At 43.6% G+C, this 23,840-nt stretch overlaps 1 protein-coding gene and 1 long non-coding RNA gene across 4 annotated transcripts in view; both read left to right on the top strand.

Annotated features, from left to right (window-relative positions):
- Nucleotides 1–90: 90 nt before the first annotated feature.
- Nucleotides 91–12,315, top strand: LOC128097830 (uncharacterized). 3 transcript variants are annotated; one of them, XR_008214002.1, is made up of 2 exons: nucleotides 91–141; nucleotides 6,475–12,315. It is a non-coding gene; the product is annotated as an uncharacterized LOC128097830 (long non-coding RNA). The 3 variants fall into 3 exon arrangements; XR_008214004.1 differs by having other exon boundaries at nucleotides 107–160; XR_008214003.1 differs by lacking the exon at nucleotides 91–141 and adding an exon at nucleotides 3,501–4,874.
- Nucleotides 12,316–16,639: 4,324 nt separating this feature from the next.
- LOC128104746 (inhibitor of carbonic anhydrase) overlaps nucleotides 16,640–23,840 on the top strand; it is a 44,870-nt gene continuing 37,669 nt past the window's right edge. Inside the window, exon 1 of the mRNA XM_052729773.1 lies at nucleotides 16,640–16,771. Within this exon, the coding sequence (XP_052585733.1) occupies nucleotides 16,729–16,771 (43 nt within the window). The 5' untranslated portion in view covers nucleotides 16,640–16,728. The remainder of the gene's footprint in view (nucleotides 16,772–23,840) is intronic.

Raw genomic sequence — 23,840 nt, 5'->3', positions numbered from 1 at the left:
CGCAGCAGAACCCGGAAGCGCCAAAGCCGGGAACCGACTTTCGCGCCAACCGGGCGGACGCAACACCTCTTCCGGAGGAAGTGACGTCACCAGGGCCAGCGATGGGAAATGGCGCCGTCGGAAGGGGGCGTTCCACGCGAGGTCTGTAAGGAGAGGCTCGGTGAGCCTAGGCTTTGTTTTCTGCGGTCTCGGCCGGGCGGGAACCGAAGGCGAGGGGCGAGGGGTTGCAGGCCGGTCAGCAGAAGTCCAGAACGTGCAGAAATAAGGCCACGGGCGGGCCTCGGAGTCGCGCGGCAAATGCTCCCCAGCGTGCCGGGCAGTGCACGGGAAAACACTCCTGAAGCTAATAGCGGCTGCTCCACTTTTGAAGTGTTCCAATTAAGGCCAAGGGAAGGGAGGTGATAGGTTCGTTATCACGCAGCTTGTAAGTGGGATAATTAGAATAGGTCAAGGTCTTTCTGATTCCTCTGATTGGTTGGGTTTCTCTGCTCCGTAAGAATACAGTCACTCCTTACCACGGCCAAAAATTGGAACGGAAAGAAGGCAGGGTGGTGAAGGACACGCTCATTTATTGCTTGGGTTGTTTGATTTCCGTGTTCAGACTTTTTATTTGTGTATTCTAGATATCCTCTCTCAGGTGTGTAGCTGGCAAAGATTTTCTCTCATTCTGTATGCTTCATTCGATTAACTGTTTTCTTTGCTATACAGAGCCTTTTAACTTCATGCGGTCCCATTCATTTGTCGGTTGTTGATATTATTTTCTGAGCAACAAGGGACCTCCCTATTCAGAAAGTCCTTGCCTATTTTTGTTTCAGAGTTTCAGGTCTGACGTTAAGGTCTTTGATCCATTTTGAGTTAATTTTTGTGCAGGATAAGAGAGAAGGATCTAGTTTCATTCTTTTACAGAAGAATATCTAGTTTTCCCGACACCATTTATTAAAGAAGACGTGTTTTCTCTGACGTGTATTTTTGGCATCTTGTGACAAAGAATCTTAACTTAGCCAAATTGTAGGTTCTAGGCATACCTGTGTACTTCGCTCTACAATCCAGTTAGATCCCTCCACTCTTGATAACTGATGGCTCTTCTCATCTTCCACCATCCCCAGGCGATGTCTGACCACTCTGGCCTGTCTGCATTAAGAATCGACTTAGGAGCCGGGCTGTGGTAGCACACGCCTTTAATCCCAGTACTTGGGAGGCAGAGTCAGGCGGATCTCTGTGAGTTCGAGGCCCGCCTGGGCTACAGAGTGAGTTCCAGGAAAGGTACCAAAGCTACCCAGAGAAACCCTGTTTCGAAAAACCAAAAAAAAAAAAAAAAAAAAAGAATCCTCTTAGGTTCTAGCTACAACCCACTTCTCATGTTACCTCTTAAAAGTCTCTTGGCCGGGCGGTGGTGGCGCACGCCTTTAATCCCAGTACTCGGGAGGCAGAGCCAGGCGGATCTCTGTGAGTTCGAGGCCAGCCTGGGCTACCAAGTGAGTTCCAGGAGAGGCGCAAAGCTACACAGAGAAACCCTGTCTCGAAAAACCAAAAAGTCTCTAGGACGAAATTACTGATAAAATGCTGAATTATGAGCCACCAATAGCCACCACCCAACTCTACTCTTTTAAGTACACAATATTCAGGGTTGAGCCCAAATTCTTGCCCTCAGTACAAAATCCCATCCCTTGGTTGCTAATCACTGTAGTGACCCTAATGGTCCTGCTTTAGATGTATCATTACATTTTTTCATTAACAAAGATGAATGGCAATTAGTAACACAAGTTCAGAGGGGAAGAAGAATACTTTTTTTAAGTATTAGAGTTGAGGGGCTAAGGATATAGCCTAATTGGTAGAGTGCTTACCTAGCATACACAAATCCCTAGGTTTCATCTCCAGCACCGTATTAAACTGGGTGTGTCCTATCTAAGCAGGAAGTATCCTGAGATACATGAGACCACGCTTCCAGTTATTAGAGCTGAAAAAAGCCACAGTTCATGGTTAAAATGCACTTTTGTCCTAAAGCTGCCATCCTATCTAAAAGACACTTGATAGCCCACAGAGGACTGAGGAAAGTTGGGGCAGAAACTGAAGCAGAGGCCAAGGACAACAGGATTACTGGTTTACTCCCCATCGTTTACACAGCCTGCTTTCTTAGACCACCCTGGACCACCTGCCCTGGGGTAGCACCACCCCAGGCCCTCCCATATCAATTATGAATCAAAAACATGCCATTGAGACCTGTCTACAGACAATTCTCAGTTGAGATTCCTCTTACACAGATATCTCTAACTTGTGTTAAGTTGACAGCAAAACAAAAAAACCAAGCAGGACACTTGTCTCAAAAAACAAAAGAGACAGTGATAGGCAAAGATACCTGAAGTTGACTTTTGACCTCCGTCCATGCATGCACTTTTGAGTGCACATACACAATAAAAATTTTAAAATAGAAAGCTAAAAGGAGTTTGTTTGTTTTACTTACGGGAGTTTTATATTTAAATTCCCAGTGTTCTAAGTGAATATGTATAAATACAAGTGAACTTAGCAAACAGCCTCTATTGCTAGAGCTAACTTTGGGTGGCCTAGCATCTATTTCAACTGATGGCTTCAGCCAGCTGGGACCTAGAGCACAGCCTACTGATTATGAGAACACCAGGGAGAAGGCTGTGGAGTAGAATGCCAGCAGCACGTGTGGATTGCTCCTGGCTGTACTTAAGTGAGTATTATAAGAAGGGGACACACTCAGAAAAGAAAGGCTTCTTTGCAATAACTAAATAAGTTAGAATTTTAAAATCCAAAAATGTGGAGTGTTGCATTGTTAGAAAAGCTGATTGCATCTAGGTCCTAAAAAGAGAAACCTGAGAGGTTTTTGAGTAATGACCATTACAGCCTATGTCTGTAGGAAAGATATGGTTGAAGAGTAAGGGCCCGTTTTCTGAGCTGATTAAAAGTGAGGGCTATCCCTGTAACCATCCCACAGACCATAGCTTTAGTCTTTGTTATTTTTGGATTCTGGAAGAGACCATGGAGAAGACCCTGTTGTTCTACCTTTACCATTACTGCTATCATCATCATCATTTTCTTCTTCTCCTCCTCCTCCTTCTCTTCCACTTCCTCTTTCTCCTCTTCCCCCTCCTCCTCCTCTTCTTCCTCACTTTGATTTTTTTTTAAGTGGGTGTGTATGTTATACAGCCGCACTCCATAGCCAGGCTGGGTTGGAACTCATTATGTAGTCCAGGCTGGCCTTGAACCTACGCTGTTCCTCCTATCTCAGCCTAGCAAGTGCTTAGACACAGTAATGAGTCACCATGATTGATCCATGCTTACTCCCTGTATTACTTCTCTGTTACCTGTGAGAAAACACCAGAAACAAGGCAATTTACAAAAGGAATTTATTTGCGCTTATGGTTCCAGAGGGTTAAAGTCCATAATGGTGGGAACACATGGCAGCTGGCAGCTGAGAACACGTCTTGAACTATAAACACAAGACAGAGCAAACTGCATATAGGCAAGTATTTTTATTCTTTTTTTTTTTTTTTTTTTTTGAGCTGAGGATTGAACCCAGGGCCTTACGCTTGCTAGGCAAGCGCTCTACCACTGAGCTAAATCCCCAACCCAAGTCTTTTTATTCTTAAAGTCCAACCCCCAGTGGCATACTTCATCCAAGCATGACTGCATTAACCTGGACCAGAAGGTCATTCTTCAGTGACAGGGTCCTAAGTGGGAGGTGGCCATTAGATGAGAAGATAAAGAAGATAGATAGAAAATCTGGGGTCAAGAGGTCTCACACAAGCTATGTCTTATGCCAAGCAAGCTTATTAAAAAATACAGAATCTTATATACTATTTCCAGGGATGAAATGGGATGAAGTCCGCAGAAACTGTCATACCAAGGGATGAAGTCAACAGGAAGCTAATCAAACAGTGTTGCACAAGGGGAACACAGGGTATCTCAAGAACATTACAGAGTACACAGTGGCCTTGGACTGATAACCATAGCCCCATACAGTGGGAAGAGTTGGGTTCAGGAACTGAAGCCACAGATCCCCTCATGGTCCTGGCCCCAGGGCATTACTGGGCCTGCCAAGCGCGTTCCTTTTCTGTACATCATGGCCTCAGGGAAAGCCTCAGTTGATCTGACCCTCAACAGTGCACCACTTAAACCTCCCCCAACAGCACCCCCATTTTTAGGGTTTCTATTGCTGTGATAAAACACCATGACCAAAAGCAACTCAGAGAAGAAAAGGTTTGTTTAATCATACATCTTGTAGCCCATCATTCAGGGAAGTCAGGCCAAGAATTCAAGGCAGGAACTGGAGGCAAAAGCTGATGCAGAGGCCATGGAGAGGTGCTGCTTACTGGCTTGCTCCCTGTGACTTAACTCAGCCTGTTTTCTTGCTTTTTAAAGTTTTTTTTTAAATTTTTTTATATATAATTTTTTATTTAAAAAAAAGATTTTCTTTCCTTTTATATACCAGCCCCCTGTTCCCCCTCCCTCCTCTTCTCCCACTCCTCCCACCTACCTCTATCCCACCCCCATCCTCTCCTCATAGAGAGTAAGGCTTGAAGACTAACTAATCTCACACCTCTCAATAGTAGACTGGCATTTAATAGAGGGATGTGAAGAAGAACGGGATGCTGAGATGAAGCCACATATACACAGCCAAGAAGAATGGACAGCTGAATTCAAAAAACATCAACAATTTCCAGAATTTAAAATCCTGAATCATGACAGGACACTAGTGGAATTCAGGTGTTTCTGGTACATGGACTGCTCTCACCCAATGTGAGGTCAAACTATTGACTTTGTGTACATCCTACTTCACAAATGAGTCTGTCAGATACGCTAAGCCTATAGGTTGAAGATGATGCCCCAACACTGTGGAGAAACCTCAGGTGACTGTCCAGGCAGCTGTCTATTTCTGTCAACTCACAAATTTTTTGGAAGTTGCTTGTATGCACTTCCTGTTTTTATTTTTGTTAGGTAATATTATTTTCCTTCTTGGATCTCTGAGGGAGTTGAAGATTAGTTAGTTATAGTTGAAGATTAATTAGGATAGAAAGTGAATTAGATACATTTTGGACTTAACAAAATAGGATAGATAATGGAATTATTTTCTCTGAATTTGTCAAATACAAATGGACTAGACATTGTTTAGGTATTTATGACTTGTATATAGTGTATATAGTGATTGTACTTTTGTATATAGTTTTTCTTATGTTAGTCATAACCTTGGGTAGCCCCATTCCCTATGGTGCAATGCCTTATTCAGCCTTGATGCAGGAGGGAAGGGCTAGGTCTGGCCCCAACATGGTATATCAGCCTGTTTCCTTTTTTTTTTTCTTTCGAGACAGGGTTTCTCTGTGTAGCTTTGTGCCTTTCCTGGATCTTGCTCTGTAGACCAGGCTGGCCTCAAACTCACAAAGATCTACTTGCCTCTGCCTCCCAAGTGCTGGGACTAAAGGCATGCACCACACCGCCCGGCTCAGCCTGTTTTCTTATAGCACCCAGGACTACCAGCTCATAGTGAGCGGGGCCCTCCTACATCAATCATCAATCAAGAACATGGACCACAAGTGAATCTGGTAAAGGCATTTTCTCAACTGAGGTTCCCTTTTCCCAAAGGACTCTGATTTGTCTCAACAAGACATAAAACTAGTTAACACAACCACCAACTGGGGACCAATTGCCCAAATGCCCAAGACTGTGAGAGGCATTTCTCATTTGGACCACCACACTCTTCCCATACATGTCAGGAAATTTCCACCAGCCAGCAAGTGTGTCTTTGCATGAAGATGTTCTCTGGCATGAGGAGTCTGCGGTGCTGCCTGCATGACAAAGCAGATGTCTGGAGGATGTATGACCCATGGGAAATAGCTGACAGGGAGGTGTATAAAACATTTATCTGTGTGCCCCTTGGATGGGATTACTTATTCTGGTTCCTAGAGTTTCCCCAGTGGACTTAAGCCTCAGTCTTGACAGTGGTAATTGACTTATTAACACATTGGATGCCATTCCTCCTGTCTCATTTCTCCATTTTTTTTTTTTAAACCTATGGTCCTTTACTTACCAAATTAACCACTAGAAAAATCTCATGGTGGCGCACACCTTTAATCCCACCACTCGGGAGGCAGAGGCAGGCAGATCTTGGAGTTTGAGGCCAGCCTGGTCTACAGAGTAAATTTCAGGACAGCCAGAGCTATGCAGAGAAACCCTGTCTCAAAAAACAAAACAAATACACAAATCTCATGTTAAAAGTATGTTTGGAGGCTGGGGGTATACCCAGTTGATAGCCTAGCACGCACAAAGCCCAGATTCGACTCAAAGCATCGCTTAAACCTCTGTGGTGGTGCACACCTGCAGTCCCAGCACTTGGAGGTGGAGGAAGGAGGAGCAGAAATCCAGTGTCATAGTGAATTCAAAGGCAGCCTGGGCTTATAGGAGACCATATCTTTAAAAAAACAAAAAAGTTATTGTCTTTTCTTTTTCTTGCAGGGGGACCTGAACTAAAACAAAGATCCAAGACCTGTGCTCTTTTTACGTGACTATTCCCAGAGAAATGTGAAAAAGGAAAAAAGAAAAAGTCTATTTATCTGAGAAAGGGATGATAAAAGAAATGAATGCACCCAAGTTAGCCTGGTAAACTTGGGGTTATTTGCAGAAACACAGTCAACTCAAAGACAGATGATGTATCGCTGAAAGGCCCACCCCACCATTGTGATGACTCATGAATCCACTGGAGCTTACTGTCCAACATGCAGGCAACTACAAGGAGCCTTTTTCTCCCTAGCAATTGCCGACTGCTTATATTATCGTGTGGAGGGGCCTTGTGAGTCTTGTACATTTTCTGAGACTCCTAAGTTTCATGAACATCCTGCATCTTACAGGAGGACTATTTCAATACAGAGGAAATTACTACTCAGCAGCTTCTATTTCATGACATTGTGCTGAGCCGGAAAGAGATTGTCAGCCAGGGACTCCATTTCTAAAGAGTACAGATGTGGCTAGAAAAGGGAACTGAAAACTCACTTCCTAAGTGAGCTAGCAGGGACTTTTGATGGTAATAAGCAATATGAATCCACTTTACATCTCAGTCAGTGGTTCTTAACCTTTCTAATGTGGTGACCCTTTAATACAGTTCCTCATGTTGTGGTGACCCCCAACCATAACATTAGTTTTATTACTACTTCATAACTAATTTTGTTATTGGTATGAATCATAATGTAAATATTTGATATGCAACCCCTGTGAAAGGATTGTTTGACCCCCAAAGGGGTCACAGCCCATAGGTTGAGATTAACTTGTCTAAATGAAGGCCATATGACTGAATTATTGCCAATAGAACACATGTAGTAATCATGTTTATCATTTCCAGATCCATAAAAACCTTTGCATCATCTCCCACATTTTTTTTTATTTATTCTAGATAACACACTGATGCGTGTTAAAAATGGAAGAGCTGGGACTAGACGGCTCAATAGGTATAGGTAAGGCCAACTTGTTGCCCATGCTCGATAATCTGAGTTCAATCCCCAGACCCACAGATTGGAGAGAGAGAACCAACTCTCACAAGTTGTACACACACACACACACACATTAATTTTTTTAATGTCATACTTCTGAGTCTAGATCTCCAGGTGACTGAAAGGATTCTACCCCCATGAATCACCACCATGACTGCCAACTGAGTTATACAGTAAGAAGTCAACTGCTCCATTAAACCACTGAGGTTTTGGCAAATCTTATGGCAGCTGGTGCCAATGTAACCTATTCTGAATTGGTTGCTGTTAGTTCTCAGGGACTGCATTTGTTCAGAAATGACAATCTTGGCTTAATTCAAGCTGGATGATAGGAGGATTTCTGGAGATTAGATAAAAGTCAGTATTCCTCAGGAACTTGTGAAACAGGTTCCCTTTAGGATTAGAGTTAGAGTTAAGGTGTACAATTGTTCCTGGGACAAATGCCCAAGACCACATGTGCAAAAACATGAACTGTAGAAGCAGGTGCTCACTTTGACATACTGCTCATTGGACCTTGGACACATTACTTAACCTCTCTGCTTCCCTTTCCTCCTGGATGCAAAAAAAAAAAGTCAAATACTACTTAGGCGTTTATCACAAATTAACATTAAGAAAACATTTATCGGGCTGGAGAGATGGCTCGGACTGCTCTTCCAGAGGTCCTGAGTTCAATTCCCAGCAACCACATGGTAGCTCACAGCTATCTATAATGAGATCTGGTGCCCTCTTCTGACCTGCAGTCATACATGCTGTATACATAAATAAATAAATCTTAAAAAAAAAAAGAAAACATTTATCATAGTGCCTGGAACACACAAATAACACGTGCCCAAAGATCACCCTTGGCACAAAATCTTTAAAACTATTTCTTCTTTTAACCTTCCAGATTTTGTTTTTGTTTGGTTTGGCATTTTTTTTTTTTTTTTTTTTGGAGAGTCTCACATAGTCCAGGCTGGCCTCCAACTTACTATGTAGTCAAGGCTGCCTTTGAACTCTTAATTCTCTTGCCTCCCAAGTACTGCAGTTGCAGACACAAGCCACGATGCCCAGCTTTTCCGACCTTGCATTTGATGACGACAGCCTGTGCCCATGAAGAGACTTTAGCCCTTTGGATGTCCTTCCTTCGCTATATGAGTTTGTCCCTGGACATGAGACACTCTCAGAGCATGGTCTACTCAGGTCAGCAGGTACTTTGGCCCTTATGGATTCGGAGTGTATTAGCTTTAGGTGGATCATTAACTCTAGGAGGAACTGTCACCCATGGACCTATGTGTTTTTTGCTTACAGGCATGTGGAAGAAATTGCTCAAGCTACTTTTGGGACATTGATGTGCATTTATTCACCTTTTCAACAAATGTTTGAGTCCCACATCAGGCATCATAGTCAGGCACCATGATCCAATCCAGGATTAGAATATTGAAGGTTACTTCTTCAAAGCAGGATTAAATCAGGAGAACAGAAAGTTCCAAGCCAGACTGAGTGCATAGCAAGATCCTGTCACCCCCTCCCCCGCCCCCCCAAAAAAACAAAAAGAAAATTAGAGAAAGGATAAAATCCAAAGATAGTCAATAAAGCAAAAATCAAGAAAATAACATGAATGAGTATACAATACAGAAAAATCAACAAAGCCAAAAATTTTTTTCGTGTGTGTGTGTGGGGGGGGGGGGGGTGTGTTGTTTTAAAGATTTATTTTATTTTTATTTACATGTATGTGTGTGGGCCTATTTGAATTTTACACTATGTGAGTGCAGATAAATGCCTGTGGAGGACAGAAGATAATACCTTATTAACCTTGAATTTTCTTAATGCTGTTGAGAAAGGAACAACAGCTGCAGAGAGACATTGGACAATAAAAAACAAAAAACCAGCCAACCAACCAAAGAAAGAACTGAGCTAAATCAACCTGTGTACTTCAAATGTGGGACCTCAGAATGGAAACCAGGATATGTGCTATGTTGGCGAAGGGGTTTAGCTTTTGTTTCCACAGGAGAAGAAAAACTATGGATACCATCAAAATTAATAAAAATTCAATTCGAACAGGAGAAACCTCTTGATAAGGAGAAGTGATAGCTCATCCACCTATGTGACAATTCTACAAGTTGTAAGGAAAGCTCTCCAAACAAGGGTCAGGGCAGGGTTCTGTTTGTTGTCTTTTCAGGATAATAGAAAAACCCATCTTCAAGAAGTCAAAAGGCCTTGGACCTCTAGATGTCTATAAAAGAAAGAAAGGATATCCATAAAAATCTTACAAACAAAAAAATAATCAGACATATTGGTACCAATATACTCTACAGGGCAATATCTCACTGCCTAAACATCAGTATCTCTTACTTCTAGAAAAGTTGTAGTCCTGACTCAATTATAAATCAAGTTCATTTTGGAGTTGGAATGTGGCTTTCTCCTTTAAACCCAAACATATTGTTAAAAGAAAAAATTAAGAGATTCTGTCTCATATCAGAATAGCCACCTGGTATGGGACAGAATAAAGCCAATAATGTAGGGACTATTGTTGTCAAGATTCTATTTCTCTCCATGCTTATTCTTGATTCTTTAGGGCCTTTCTTTACATATCATGCCATCTTAAAATTTAAACTTTCCATTTTGATATTAATAATGTTCAAGTTTTCCACAATTAACAATAAATTTCCAGAAGGAAGATGGGGCCCCACAACGATTCTACCTGGTTCATAATGATGACATTGAGCAGACAAACACCACTCATAGATCATCTCTGGACTACAAACAGTTCAGGACTGTTTCAAGGTGGCTAAGATAATCCATCATCTTACACCTCTAGCCAGAACTTCACATAAGCTTTACCCATTACTCTGAGACTGGCTACAAATGTTACAGCTAGTCCTCATGAGACTTAACTGTTGTTTTACTTTTCTTACAGGATCCCACAGAGATACTGTCTCCCCTTAGATAGCAGAAAGCAATTTTAAGAAAACGACACCCCCTCCCCCAAAAGGTTTTGTTTTCTCAGACTTATGAATAATTGTTATCTGTTAGGGGTTGGTTATAAATTGTATTAGGGTTGGGGGTGAAACTATAAAGTTTAGACTCAGGATACTCTTTTGAATAAGAAAACAGGGGAATAAGGTAGATTATTGTATCTACTTGTAAACTAATCAGTAACTATCAGCTTTAGATAATTTGCATTGGTATGGACTCTTGTATATTGATACAAATGTGAAATTATTTTTCTATTGCTGTTTAAGATAATTTATATTGATACAAATACAAAACTGTATGTCATATTGTACATATGTTCCTACTCCTGTTTGAAATATTTTGTATATTGATACAAATGTAAAATTACATTTGTCATACTGTATATATGTTCTACATCTGTTTAGGATATTTTGTATATTGATACATATCAAGGATATTGTTGTCATATTGCACTATACATTTCTACCTCTGATTAAGATATTTTTGTATATTGTCACAACTTCGAGGTCATTATCCCTATACTATACATCTGTTTACAGATTGTTTATTTTTATAATGTGAAGCCTTAGTCTTTAAGTTATTTAGATTGATAAGAATTACAGGTTAATAGTCACCCATGCTTGTCATATTTATAGTCATGTTAGTTATGTTTTCTAGATATACAGAAATATATGTTGGATGGATAATCTTCAAACACTTCATAGACCTACAGAATATGGCATTTAAATGTTTTAATAACTTAGAATTATGTTGATGTGAGATACCAGCCCACCACCCATGGAGCAACATGTCAGCAGACCGGTAATGCCACAGCCACGTGGCAAAACATAGATTAATAGAAATGGGTTAATTTAAGATGAAAGAGCTAGCTAACAAAAAGCCTGAGCCATAGACCAAACAGTTTATAATTAATATAAGCCTCTGTGTGTTTACTTGGGACCAGGTGGGACAGGAAAACTTCCGGGTACACTTGTAAGCTGTTTGATACGAGTGCTGGGAACCAAACCTGGGTCCTCTGCAAGAATAGTAAGTGCTCTTATCCACTGAGCATCTCCCCAAACCCAGTTCATGTGTGTTTTTTAATTAATAAAATAGAACCTTGGCAACACTAATCAATCAAAGAAAAGGAATAAACAGAAGTTACCACTGTCAATAATGGGAAAATATAGTATAGTAAGGGATTTTCTTTCATTCAAAATGTCATTTACCAGGTTTTGTGCCACAAGCCTGTGAGCTAAAGCTCTCAGCAGGCTGAGGCAGGAGGATCATACATTCCAGGCCAGCCGGGGTGACTTCGTGTGACCCTGGGTTGAAACAAAAAGTGATTTGAAAGGGGGGTGGTAGTTAAAGATACAACTCAGTGACAGATCGGGTGCCTGGATCCAATCCCCAGCTCCCAAAACCAAATGACAGTTCAAGAGAATATAGTGAGTGACTTTGCTTCAGTAACTTCGAAATGTAGGTGAATACTTGTGTGTGTATGTGTGATGTATGTTTGTATGTGTGCATATGTGTAAAGTGTGTGTGTGTGTGTGTGTGTGTGTGTGTGTGTGTACATGAGTGAGGTGCGTGTGCTTGTGGAGGCCAGAGATTGACACTGGCTGTCTTTCTCAGTAGCTCTTCACCTAATTTTTTTTTGAGACAGTGTCTCTCACTGAGCCAGGGATTGGCTGGAGCCAGAGATCTCTGCCTCCCCAGCTCTGGAATCACAGTCTCCCCTATGCCTGGATTTTTGTTTGTTTTGTTTTGAAGACAGTGTTTCTCTATATAGCTCTGGCTTTTTTGGAACTCTGTAGACCAGGCTGACCTTGAACTCAGAGATGTATCTCCCAAGTGCTGGAATTAAAGGCGTTCACCACCATGCCCAGCTAAAGAGAATTCTGTGTTTTTAAATCTCGGTTTCAAACTTTCCCTGAGGGTGGAACTTGAGTCCTCTGGAAGAGCAGCCAGTGTCCTTACCCTCGAAGCCACCTCTCCAGCCCCTCTGCCTGGGTGTCTATGTCGGATGCCAGGAATCTGAGCTCAAGTCCTCACACTTGCACAGGAAGTGCTTAACTGACGGAGTCATCTCCTCAGCCCCTAGATGAATTTCTTCAAAGACCATATGTGGCTGAAGTGAAGGCTTAGCAGTTAGAGAACACTGGTCACCATTCCAGAGGACTCGGATTTGATTCCTAGCACTCACAAAGTGGCTAACATCCATTAGTAACTCTAGTTCCAGGGGATTCAATGACCTCCACAGGCTCGTATGTGGTGCATAGACACACAGACAGCCAAAACACTCAAACACACAAAGATAAATAAAAGACAATACTTATCTATACTCAGATTTAAAATATTAGACAACATGAATATTTGTATAGCTATAAAATCAATCTGGGTGTGGTGATGCACATCTCTAAGCTACTGGGAAGGTTGAAGCAGGAGACTTATGGATGTGAGGTTAGTTTTTGCTTCATAATGAGATCATGTCTCAAAAGTGAAGGGCTGAAAGATTATTCTTTGGTACAGCTCTTGCCTAGCATGTAAGAAGCCCTATGTTCAATCCCTAGTACCAGAGAGTGGGGGAGGAGACAGAACTTAGTGTGTTATTGAAAACCGTTTCACAAATAAGGCTCTAAATGCAGGGGACATCATTCCTGATGTCTTATGCACATTTAAGAAAAAAGGAATACTACTCTTACATAATCTTTTCCAGAGAATAAGAGGTAACATTTTTCAGTTCAAAAGTCATCGCAATGTTAAAGTAAAAAATATAAGGCTATTAGAATAAAGAGAAACTGCAAGATTCTTTTTTTCTCTTAAAAATGTTTTTAGTTTTAGTTTTGACTATGTGTATGTCTGTGTGTGGGTATGTGTACATGAGTGCACGTGTCTGTGGAGGGTATCAGATCCCCTGGAGCTGGCAGTTGTGAGTGACCTCATATGGTTGCTGGGAACCAATCTCTGGTTTTCTAGGAGATGCTGAGACATCTCTCCACACCCCCAGAATGGTTGTTTTAAAAAAACATATGGAAAGAAACTCTAACGAAAATGTTACCAACTCAACAATATGTGGGTAATATTACACATAATGACCAAATGAGGTTTATTGCAGAAATATAATAGTAGCTTTATGCTTAAAAATCAGTTAACAGGAGATTGCAGAGACTACTCAGTGATGGAGAGCACTTGTTGCTCTTACAGAGGGCCCGAGTTCTGTTCCTAGTACCCACACAGTGGCTCACAACCAGTTGTAACTCCAGTTCCAGGGGGCCTGACACCCTGGTCTGACTTTCACAGGCATTGGGCACACATGTAAGCAAAGCACTCACAACACATAAAATATAGTAAGTCCAAAATTCAATTAGCAGGTTAGAGATGTAGTTCAGTGGTGGAATGCTTACCTAACAAATATGAGATTCTGGATTCAATCTCCTTTACCAGACAAACAAAACCCATTAGAAGTCAGATGTGGCTAAACATCCCTCTATTTCCAGCCCTCAGGACACTGAGGCAGGAGGATCACAAGTTTGAAGGCAGACTAGTTTATAGCAGGACCCTGCCTGTCCCAAAAAACAAAGAACAAACAGAAAAGGCAGGGAAAGCATATCACTATTTCAGTAAGAAGAGAAAATCCAATCGCAGTCATGTTTTTAAGTATGTAGGCAACCCATGACAGAGGGAAGCGCCTCAGCATTGCTAATAACATCTAAAAACAACAATAGACATTTTTCTGTAATAACTATTTTTAGTGCTTATTGGCGTGGCACTAAGAGTTTTCAGGATCTGTTAAATTAGGACTTCATCTACTTTCAGACCCAATAATTGTTCTGGCAAAGTGCTCTGAAGAAATGCTTGCCTATTTGCACTAGAAGGCTTGTACCAGACGATTGCAGACCTCCTAATGATGGCAGTTAACAGAGTCTGGGCCGGGAGGTGGGGGGGTGGGGGTGGGAGGTGGGAAATGACAACAATCAGAAAAGAAAAAAACTGTCATTATTTAATTAAAAACATAAGAATGTAAATAAAGTACTGAGAAGAAACAGATTTAACAAAATAATATAGCAAAACCACCAGGTTCAAACACAATGTGTAAAAACTGTGGGGTTTTCTGATTGTGTCTTTTATTTATTTTTGAAGATTTATTTTCCTTTTTTTTGGAGACAGAGTTTCTCTGTGTAGCTTTGGAGCCTGTCCTGGATCTTGCTCTGTAGACCAGGCTGGACTTGAACTCATAGAGATCCACCTGCCTCTGCCTCCCGAGTGCTGGGATTAAAGGCATGCACCACCACTGACTGGCTTATTTTACTTTTAATTATATGTATATGCACATGAATGCGAGCACCCACTGAGACCTGATCTGCTGTAGCTGGAGTCCAGAGGTGTGGGTTCCCCTTGTTGCTGGAGTTACAGGTGATTGTGAGACATCTAACGTGGTTGCAGAAACTGAACTCTCCTCCTCTGGAAAAGCAGAGTCCTTAACCACGTGCTCTTAACTGCCGGGTCATCGCTCCAGCTCTATCTGCTTGGTTTTTGAGACAAGGTCTCTAGCCTAGGCTGGCCTCCACTAGGATATGTAGCTGAAACTTTGAACTCCTAATCCAGCTGCCTCCACCTCACAAATGCTGAGATTACAGGCATGCACTTTTACAGCAGGCTCTGGTTTTTTGTTTTGTTTTCAGATCCTAGCAACACATATAAAATGAAATTAAAATTTTATCTCTAGCGGCACTATCTGTAAGAATTGAAACTGGGTACTACAGCCATCAGGATGAGAGATGAAGTGTTCTCCAATCACACAATATGGAACACTATGCCTGGAACACTACGAGAGCGGGTGGGGGGGGGGGGGCGGTGCGGGGGCCTGAGAACTGTGGACAGCCACACACCTCTGCATAGATGAATCGTACCAGGCTTTGCTTCGTATGATTTCACCTCTATGGAGTTCAGAAACAAGCAGACTTTAGTGTTTTGTAGCTAGAGTTTTCCTGCCTGACCCACAGTCAGGACAAATCTCTCTCACCTGCCAAGTCCCACAGCCGCTCAGACCCAACCAAGTAAACACAGAGACTTATATTGGTTACAAACTGTATGGCCGTGGCAGGCTTCTTGCTAACTGTTCTTATAGCTTAAATTAATCCATTTCCATTAATCTATACCTTGCCACATGGCTTGTGGCTTACCGGCATCTTCACATGTGGCTTGTCATCATGGCGGCTGGCAGTGTCTCTCTGCCTCAGCCTTCCACTTCTCAGCTTTATTCTCCTCCTTGTCCCGCCTATACTTCCTGCCTGGCCACTGGCCAATCAGTGATTTATTTATTGACCAATCAGCAACACATTTGACATACAGACCATCCCACAGCAGTGTTTGTTAGAAGTCCAGGTAGGGGCCACCTATATGGGAGATGCTCTGCAGGGATTCAGCCTCCTAATGTGGGGGCTGGCTCTACTGGAGTCTTCTCAGTAATAACTAATTATGCTGTGCTTCTAGGATTGTTGTACACCTACTATATTTAAATTTGAAGTTCTCGTTCTCTCTCTCTCTCTCTCTCTCTCTCTCTCTCTCTCTCTCTCTCTCTCTCTCGTTTTGAGACAGGGTTTTTCTGTGTAACAACAGTTCTGGCTGTCCTGGACCTCGCTTTGTAGCCCAGGCTGACCTCGAATTTCCAGAGATCCGCCTGCCTCTACCTCCGGAGTGCTGGGTTTAAAGACATGCGCCACCACTGCCTAGCTAATTCGAAGTTCTTAAAGTGTTATGTAAATTATCGGATTTTTCCTAGGCAGAAGTCACAGCCCTTTGGACAGGGCTGCAGCTGCGAGGGCGAGACACTCTGTGAGGGTCAGTGTTGTGCCTGACCCAGGCCTCACCAAGCTGGGACAGCGCTACTGGTGTGTATGCTGAGGGAGGGGGATTGTTGGGGAGAGGGGGGTCACAGAAAGGACAGCGCCACTAGCGTGGCAAGACAGCGGGAGAACCTCTGCTTGATCAACCTAGAGTTCTTAGAAAAAAGTGAGAATTTCCGAAAGAAAATTGTGTTAAGTTCGCACACGTGTGCACACCAACTTTTTCCTGAGAAGCACTTTTTTCACCCAGGGGCCGAGGCTAGCGATCCCCAGCAGCCTGGGTTTCTGTTGGCCAGATAAGGAAGGGATGGAGGGTGTGGCGGTGGCGATCAGCCCGAACTGGGGCTGAAGAACCTTTCCCAGAAGGCAGATTCGTCAGTCAACCTTCTGCCTGCTGGGGAAAGTGCACCTAGGCTCGGGGGAGTGCTACCAAGACACAGCGGAGGATGAGGCTGGGTGTCTGTGTCCTGCTATGCGCGGGGACCCTGGGTGAGTGTGCCAAGAGCCAGGCAGGGGGCTGGCCCTCCTGGGTTCTCTGGGGGAGGGGACCAGGTGGCACTAGCTGGCCAGCCACCTTCGGGACCCTGTGCGGTAGCTGGACAGACTGTGGACCCAGGGAAGAGCAATCACTCTGGATTGAAACCCACTCGCCACGCACTGCTGTGCAACCGGTTGTGTTGTGTTAAACTTGTGTTTGCTGATTCAGCAAGAAAAGGCACCAACATCATGACCGACAGCTTAAGATCCCCAGGACCCATAAGGTAGGAGGGAACCAACTCCTGAAAACTGTCCTCTGACCTCCACACGTGGCATCCACACAATATTAATTTTTTTTGAAGTTATGTTTCCCCAACAAACACAGTTGCTGGAAAAATGAGACAACGTGGCTAGAGGCAGGCAGAGTTCTAAACACATAAATGCAGAAGCCCCTTCTTGGGTTGAAAAGAGGGGACTCCTTTCTCCAGGGAAGGACTCATTCACAGTGAAGAGCTCTCCCTGGCTCAACCGTGATTGGATCTTCCTCCACATAGCTTTGCCTAGTCTGAGGCTGGTAAATAATATCTAGGGTAGGTGTCTTACTTGGGGGAGGGGAGGGGATATCCAGAGCCAGGCAGGAGAGAGAGAGAGCAGCCATGGTAGGGGCATGTGCCTGCCAAGTATTGCCACCGGCAGGCAGCCGCGCAGGGGGTCAGTCTCTCTCAGAATGCAGCTGTCAGGTTTCTTTCAGAATTCTCCTAAACAGGACTGGTGTCCGTTATTCTTTCTGCCTTATCTCCTTGGCAATGTCTGGCACTGACCAAAAGTTCGTTTTCCCAACAGGCTGTGTGTTTACACATCAGAGGCCAGTGATGTCCCTCTAGATCCCATTCCCTCCTGACCTCTCTCCAGGCTACCAGGCCAGGCTGGAGTCTGGGGCCCGTGTTCCTCAAAACTCCATGTTCCAACCCAACAAGAACCCTTGTGGTGGCAAGTGACAAAAAAGCAGCCAAAGTGGCTTGAACAGGAAGCACAGAACACAAAGGACACATATCCTAAGCTTCGCAAGAGCCAAGAGCCACGGTCTCTTCTGGCGCCCAAGAGATTCCTCTGTTCAGTGAGTGAGCAGAAGGCCACCAGCAGCCCTTCCCTTCAGTCTGAAGTAGTCAGAGTACTCAGACTCCCTCTTCCGGCTCTTGTCAGTGGTGGAACGCTATTTACAACACACCTTGTCTGTGTTAGCACACGCCACTCACCCTTAGCTTGTTTGCACACAGTCTCTCTTTTAAAAATATTTCTGTTTGTCAAGCCAGGATAGTGGTGACGGGCCAGTGATGCCCAGGCCGTGAATGAATTTACCAAAGACAGAAGAAAGGAGAGGGAGAGTTTCTTAGCTGTACTGTGGTATAGCCATCGTGGGCAAGACAATAGAAACTGTCTGCACAGAGGCATTCTAAGAATCTCTCTCTCTCTCTCTCTCTCTCTCTCTCTCTCTCTCTCTCTCTCTCTCTGTGTGTGTGTGTGTGTGTGTGTGTGTGTGTGTGTGTGTGTGTGTGTGTTCCTATATAGGCAGTCAGGCAACATTTCATGTCACAGTGTTCTGGAACAGAGGCAGTTGAGGCTTAAAAGCAACAGCTTGGCCTTGAGGCCATGATGGTCTTGCTGTGACTCAGAAATGGCTCAGCTCAGCTACAGGTCCTAAAGCGACTGTCACACCTAGTCCATAATGTGCCACAAGGAAGGAGAGAGACAACAACACGTGGGTTCCGAAGATTTTATCAAATCACCACATAAGCGGGTCCCTGATCGATCAGGGCTGCAGGACAAGGATTCGAGAGCCTTGTTTGTCCTGGAAGCCCCGAGCAGGGGCAGAAAGCGGGGTTTATAAGTGCAAAAATCACTAACACTTGTTGCCAAATTACAGTTACAGTTTTTACCAATCAGGATTTAGATATTAGGGGCTGTCATGTGTGTTCCATTATTGTCAACTGACATACAATTACAAGTCTTTCAATAGCCTGGCCGGACTTTCTTCTTCCTTCTCTGCCCATTCCCGGCCTCTCCCAGGGTTGGTTACTAAGTAAAGAGTGGAAGGAAAGTAGTTTGTATACAAGTGCACAAATGTCCAAAACAAAGTGAACCTGGAATTTCTGGGGGGGAAATTTGCCAGTAACACGACTGGCCACTCCTCTCCCACCACCACTATGGAGGAAAGAAAAGAATTGGGTTTTTTTGGCGGGGCTGTGGGTTACTCTTGGAATTTAGAATGATTTCTGTGGAACCCAGAGTCTAGACTCCATGGCGGGTGCAGTAAGGGCTGCAACTGTGAGGCCCTGGGCAGTGATCTCAGTAGACCTTGGTGTCGGTCGTCACCTGAGAGTAGGGGCTCTCACCCCAGTGGAGGCGGAGGAAGTTTCTGTACATAGACAATAAATGGGTACCAATGGGTTCCCACAGGTGCTTGAATGACCCATTCCTTGAAACAGTAGGGATAAAGCCCTCAGTGACTGAGGGGCTGTAATGGTTCCAAGAGGACCTGTTTCACAGGACTGGGAATTCTCTCCCTTTCTGTCTTTTTCTCCATCTCTTTCTCCCTCCCTCCTCTTCTCCCTCTCTCCCCTCCCTCCCTCTGTGTGTGCTGTGTTCATACAAGCCTGTTCAAATGTGTGTGGGTGCCTGTGTATGCAGACGCACTTTACATGTGTATAGGTTTATGTGAAGGCCAGCAGTTGACATCCGGTGGGTCCTCATTCTATTGCTCTCCATTTCATTTACTGAGACAGGGTCTCTCATTGAGCCAGGGGTTCATCAGTTCTGCTTGTTGAGCTAAACAGCTTTCCCCCTGGGATCCCGGGTCTCTGCCTCCTGAGCACAGGCAGCTCTTTGTCCACTGAGCCACCTCCACAGTCCCAACAACTTCTGTCACTCACTGTTGTTTGGAGGTTTATCCAGTTTGCGTATATCACATTCATTCCTTCAATGGCCAAGCCCTGTTCCACTGTATTGTGTTACCACATTTGGTTTCCCCAGGCATTTATTGAGCCATGCAGGTTGTCTCCAGCGTGAGGCTTCTGTGCACAAGGCTGCTATGCATGTTAGTGGGCATGTCTTTTATATAAATATCTAAGATTACCGGGTCCTATTGGTAATGATGATGTTGTTTGGTGGCATGGTTTTTGTTGTTGTTGTTTTGTTTTGTTTTCTAGACAGGGTTTCCCTGTGGCTGTCCTGGACTTTTATAGACTTGGGTGGTCTTAAGATCTGCCTGCCTCTGCCTCCCAAGTGCTGAGATTAAAGAGAGCCACCTCTGCTGGCTCTCACTTTGTAGTTGTGACTGGCCTGGAACTCATTATGTAGATCGGGATGACCCTGAACTTCAGCAATCCTCCTGCCTCGGCCTCTCCAGTGCTGGGATTACCAGTGTGCACCAGCACACTCAGCTATATGTCCAATCTGTTAAGAAGATGCCATTCTTAAGGACTGGAGATGCAGTTTGTGGTAGAGAACTTGCCCAGCATGTACAAGGTCTTGGGTTTAAGCCCCAGCACAGGAGAAAATGGGGGAAAATGACAAGATTTTTGGGTAGTTGTTCCATTTTATAATCCCACCAGCACTGTATGAGAAGTCAGGGTGCTCCCCCACCCCGCCAACATGTCAGTTTTTACAGTTAGAAGTCAAGTGCTAGGATTACAATTGTGTATGAATGTCGATCCAGCTAGAGTTAGCCATTCTAATTCTAATAAAGGAATTTCACTGTGGGTTCAATGTGCATTTCTCTGGTGATAAATAATGTCAAACATCTTTTATGAGCCATTTTGTATATATTTTTTTTGTTTTTGAGAGTCTCAATAAGTTGCCCAGGCTGGTCTTGAATTCCTGCCTTGGCCCCCTGAATGGCAGGATCACAGGTCTGTGCCACAGTGGCTTGTGTGCCTTCTTTGTGAATCATCAGTTTAAATCACTCCCCCAATTGTTTGCTTGCTTTTAAACCGGGTCTTACTCTGTAGCTGTGGCTGGCCTCTATTCTATCCCCCCACCCCTTTTTTTTTAAATGTAGACTTTCAAAAAAGGCCTGGCTTTGGGAGCCTGCACAAAGGCCCATGACCAGCACAGCTCAGTTTCCTGGCTTGCTCTTCCTTTTGGTTGCTACAACTGAAGATGCTTCATGGTGAACTCAAGGAACTCCTTTTGTCCTCATCTTTGGAACAGGTTTCTGTCTCAAATCGCTCGGCACCTCTAGCTCATATTATTTGAGATTAGAGGCAGGTTTTAAAGATCAGGGTTTGAATTCAAACAAAACTGGGTGACTTGAATATTAGTTTCATTTTAAATTATTTAATATCCCTGATAGTTTTTTTCTTTTCTCTAAAACAAGAATAATACTCAAATGTAAAAATTAAAAGGTAGATGCTTGCGCACTGCCTGTCATATAGGAGCTAATTTTTTTAAAAAAGGTAGCTGTTTTTATGATAACTTCCATGTCTAGATTTCACCTAAAATAATGTTTGATACCACAGGTTTGTAGACAATGTTTTGTCTGTATGTCTCCCCCACATTATTACAGCTGGAAATGCCTGTGAAGTAGAAAGGCTTTGATAATTGTGACCCAGAAATTAGAGTCATGTTAGAATAGCCACCATTAAAATAAAGGTTAGATCACAAGGTGTACTGGCTGGTTTTGTATGTCAACCTGACACAAGCTACTGTCATCAGAGAGGAAGGAGCCTCAGTTGAGGAAATGCCTCCATGAGATCCAGCTGTAAGGCATTTTCTCAATTAGTGATCAATGTGGGAGGGCCCAGCCCATGATGAGTGGTGCCATCCTTGGGCTGGTGGTCCTGGGTTCTATAAGAAAACAATCTGAGCAAGCCAGGGCAAGCAAGCCAGTAAGCAGCACCCCTCCGTGGACTCTGTATCAGCTCTTGCTTCCAGGATCCTGTCCTGCTTGAGTTCCTATGCTGACATCCTTTAGTGATGAACCACTATGTGGAAATGTAAGCCAAATAAACCCTTTCTTCCTCAACTTACTTTTTTGGTCATGGTGTTTCATCTCAGCAATAGAAACCCTAACTAAGACACCAGGCCCCAAGCTCCCTCTTACCTTCATGTCTTTGTATGTGTGGGTGTGGGTGTGGGGTCCCACACTGCATTTAATTAGGTTTACTTGCATGAGCATGGATGAGCAGAGACAACTTACCAATGCCTATGCCACTGAGGACTGTGATTGCCCCTCCCTTCTTTTCATGTCTAAGGTAAAAGTCTCATAACCTAGCCATGTGATAGAGATCAATGCACTGGTATTTTGTAAACTCACAGTTCTCTAAAACTACCATCTCTGTATGGTTTGGAAACATTTCTTTTCTAGTATGTTCTCTGTCACTGTGATAAAACACCCTGACAAAAGGCGACTTGGGGAAGAAGGGGTTTATCTCAACTTTCAGGGGCCCACCACCGAGGGAAGCCAAGGCAGAGCGTGGAGCTTCAGAAACCATGAAGGAATGCTGTTTGTTAGCTTGCTCATTGGCTCGTGCTCGTCTAGTTTTCTTTTCTTTTCTTTCTTTCTTTTTGGTTTTTCGAGACATGGTTTCTCTGTGTAGCTTTGTGCCTTTCCTGGATCTCGCTCTGTAGACCAGGCTGGCCTCAAACTCACAGAGATCCACCTGGCTCTGCCCCCTGAGTCCTGGGATTAAAGGCGTGCGCCACCACCACCCGGTTCTTTTCTTTCTTTTAAGCATTATTTATTTTTATGTGTGTGTGTGTGTGTGTGTGTGTGTGTGTGTGTGTGTGTGTGCACCAGTTGTGTGCAGTGTCCCCGGAGGCCAAAAGAGAGCATCAGATCCCCCAGAACTGGTGACACAGTCAGCTGCCTGGTATGGATGCTGGGAACCCAATGCTAGTTCTGAAAGAGCAACAAGTTCTTTTAACTGCTGAGCCATCTTTCCAGTCCCATTGCTAGCTCTCTTTTACAATCCATATCTATCTGCCTAGGGATGGTGCCACCCACTGTGGACTGAACCCTCCCATAGTGATGAGTCAAGACAATCTCTCACGGACTGGCCCCAATCTGATCTGGGCAATTCTTCAACTTGAGATCTCTCTTCCTAAGTTGTATCAAGTTGACGATGGAAAACTAACCAGCACTATTTTCATCACTTAGGAAGAGAACTCATTATCTATTGAGTAATCAGCACTGTTTTCTTTTCCACCTCAGCACATGGCAGCCAACAGGTTGCTTTCTTTAGAAAAGAGTTTTCTTTCTGAGACAGGCTCTCATGTAGTCCAGGCTGTCTCAACATATAGCTAAAATGACTTTCAACTACCGATCTTTCTGTCTCTACCCTAAGAGCTTGTATTAAACACATGCACCACCGTGTCCAGTTTATGTGGTGCTAGAGATCAAACCCAAGGTTTCTTGCATTCTGTGTAAGCATTCTACAACTTAGCTACATCCTGGCTTTGTTTTAGTTTACTTTTTTTTTTTAAGATTTATTTACTTTTATTTTATATACATGGGTGTATTACTTACATGTACATCTGTGGACCATGTGTGTCCCTGGAGCCTTGGGAAGGTCAGAAGAGGGTGTCAGATCTCCTGGAACTAGAGTGTCTTAGGGTTTCTATTACTATGAAGAGACACCATGGCCACGGCAACTCTTATAAAGGAAAACATTTAATTGTGAAGGCTCACTAACGGTTCAGAGGTTTAGTCCATTTTCCTCACGGCAGGAGGCAAGGCAGTATGCAGGCAGACATGATGCTGGAGAAGGAGCTGAGAGTGCTTACATCTTGACCAGCAGGCCAACAGAAGTGGTCTGAGACACGGGACATGGCTAGAACATATACAAGACCTCAAAGTCCACCTCCAGAGTGACACACTTCCTCCAACAAGGCCACACCTACTCCAACAAAGATACATTTTTTTTTAAGATTTATTTTATTATGTATACAGTATTCTGCCTACATGTATGCCTGTGGGTCAGAAGAGGGTGACACATCTCATTACAGATGGCTGTGAGCCACCATGTGGTTGCTGGGAATTGAACTCAGCACCTCTGGAAGAACAACCAGTGTTCTTAACCTT

The sequence above is a fragment of the Peromyscus californicus genome, unplaced genomic scaffold, assembly GCF_007827085.1.
Source record: "Peromyscus californicus insignis strain IS unplaced genomic scaffold, ASM782708v3 Scaffold_11__1_contigs__length_118956290, whole genome shotgun sequence".
In the NCBI taxonomy this organism is placed as follows: domain Eukaryota; kingdom Metazoa; phylum Chordata; class Mammalia; order Rodentia; family Cricetidae; genus Peromyscus; species Peromyscus californicus.
This window is presented reverse-complemented; position numbering and strand designations above follow the sequence as displayed.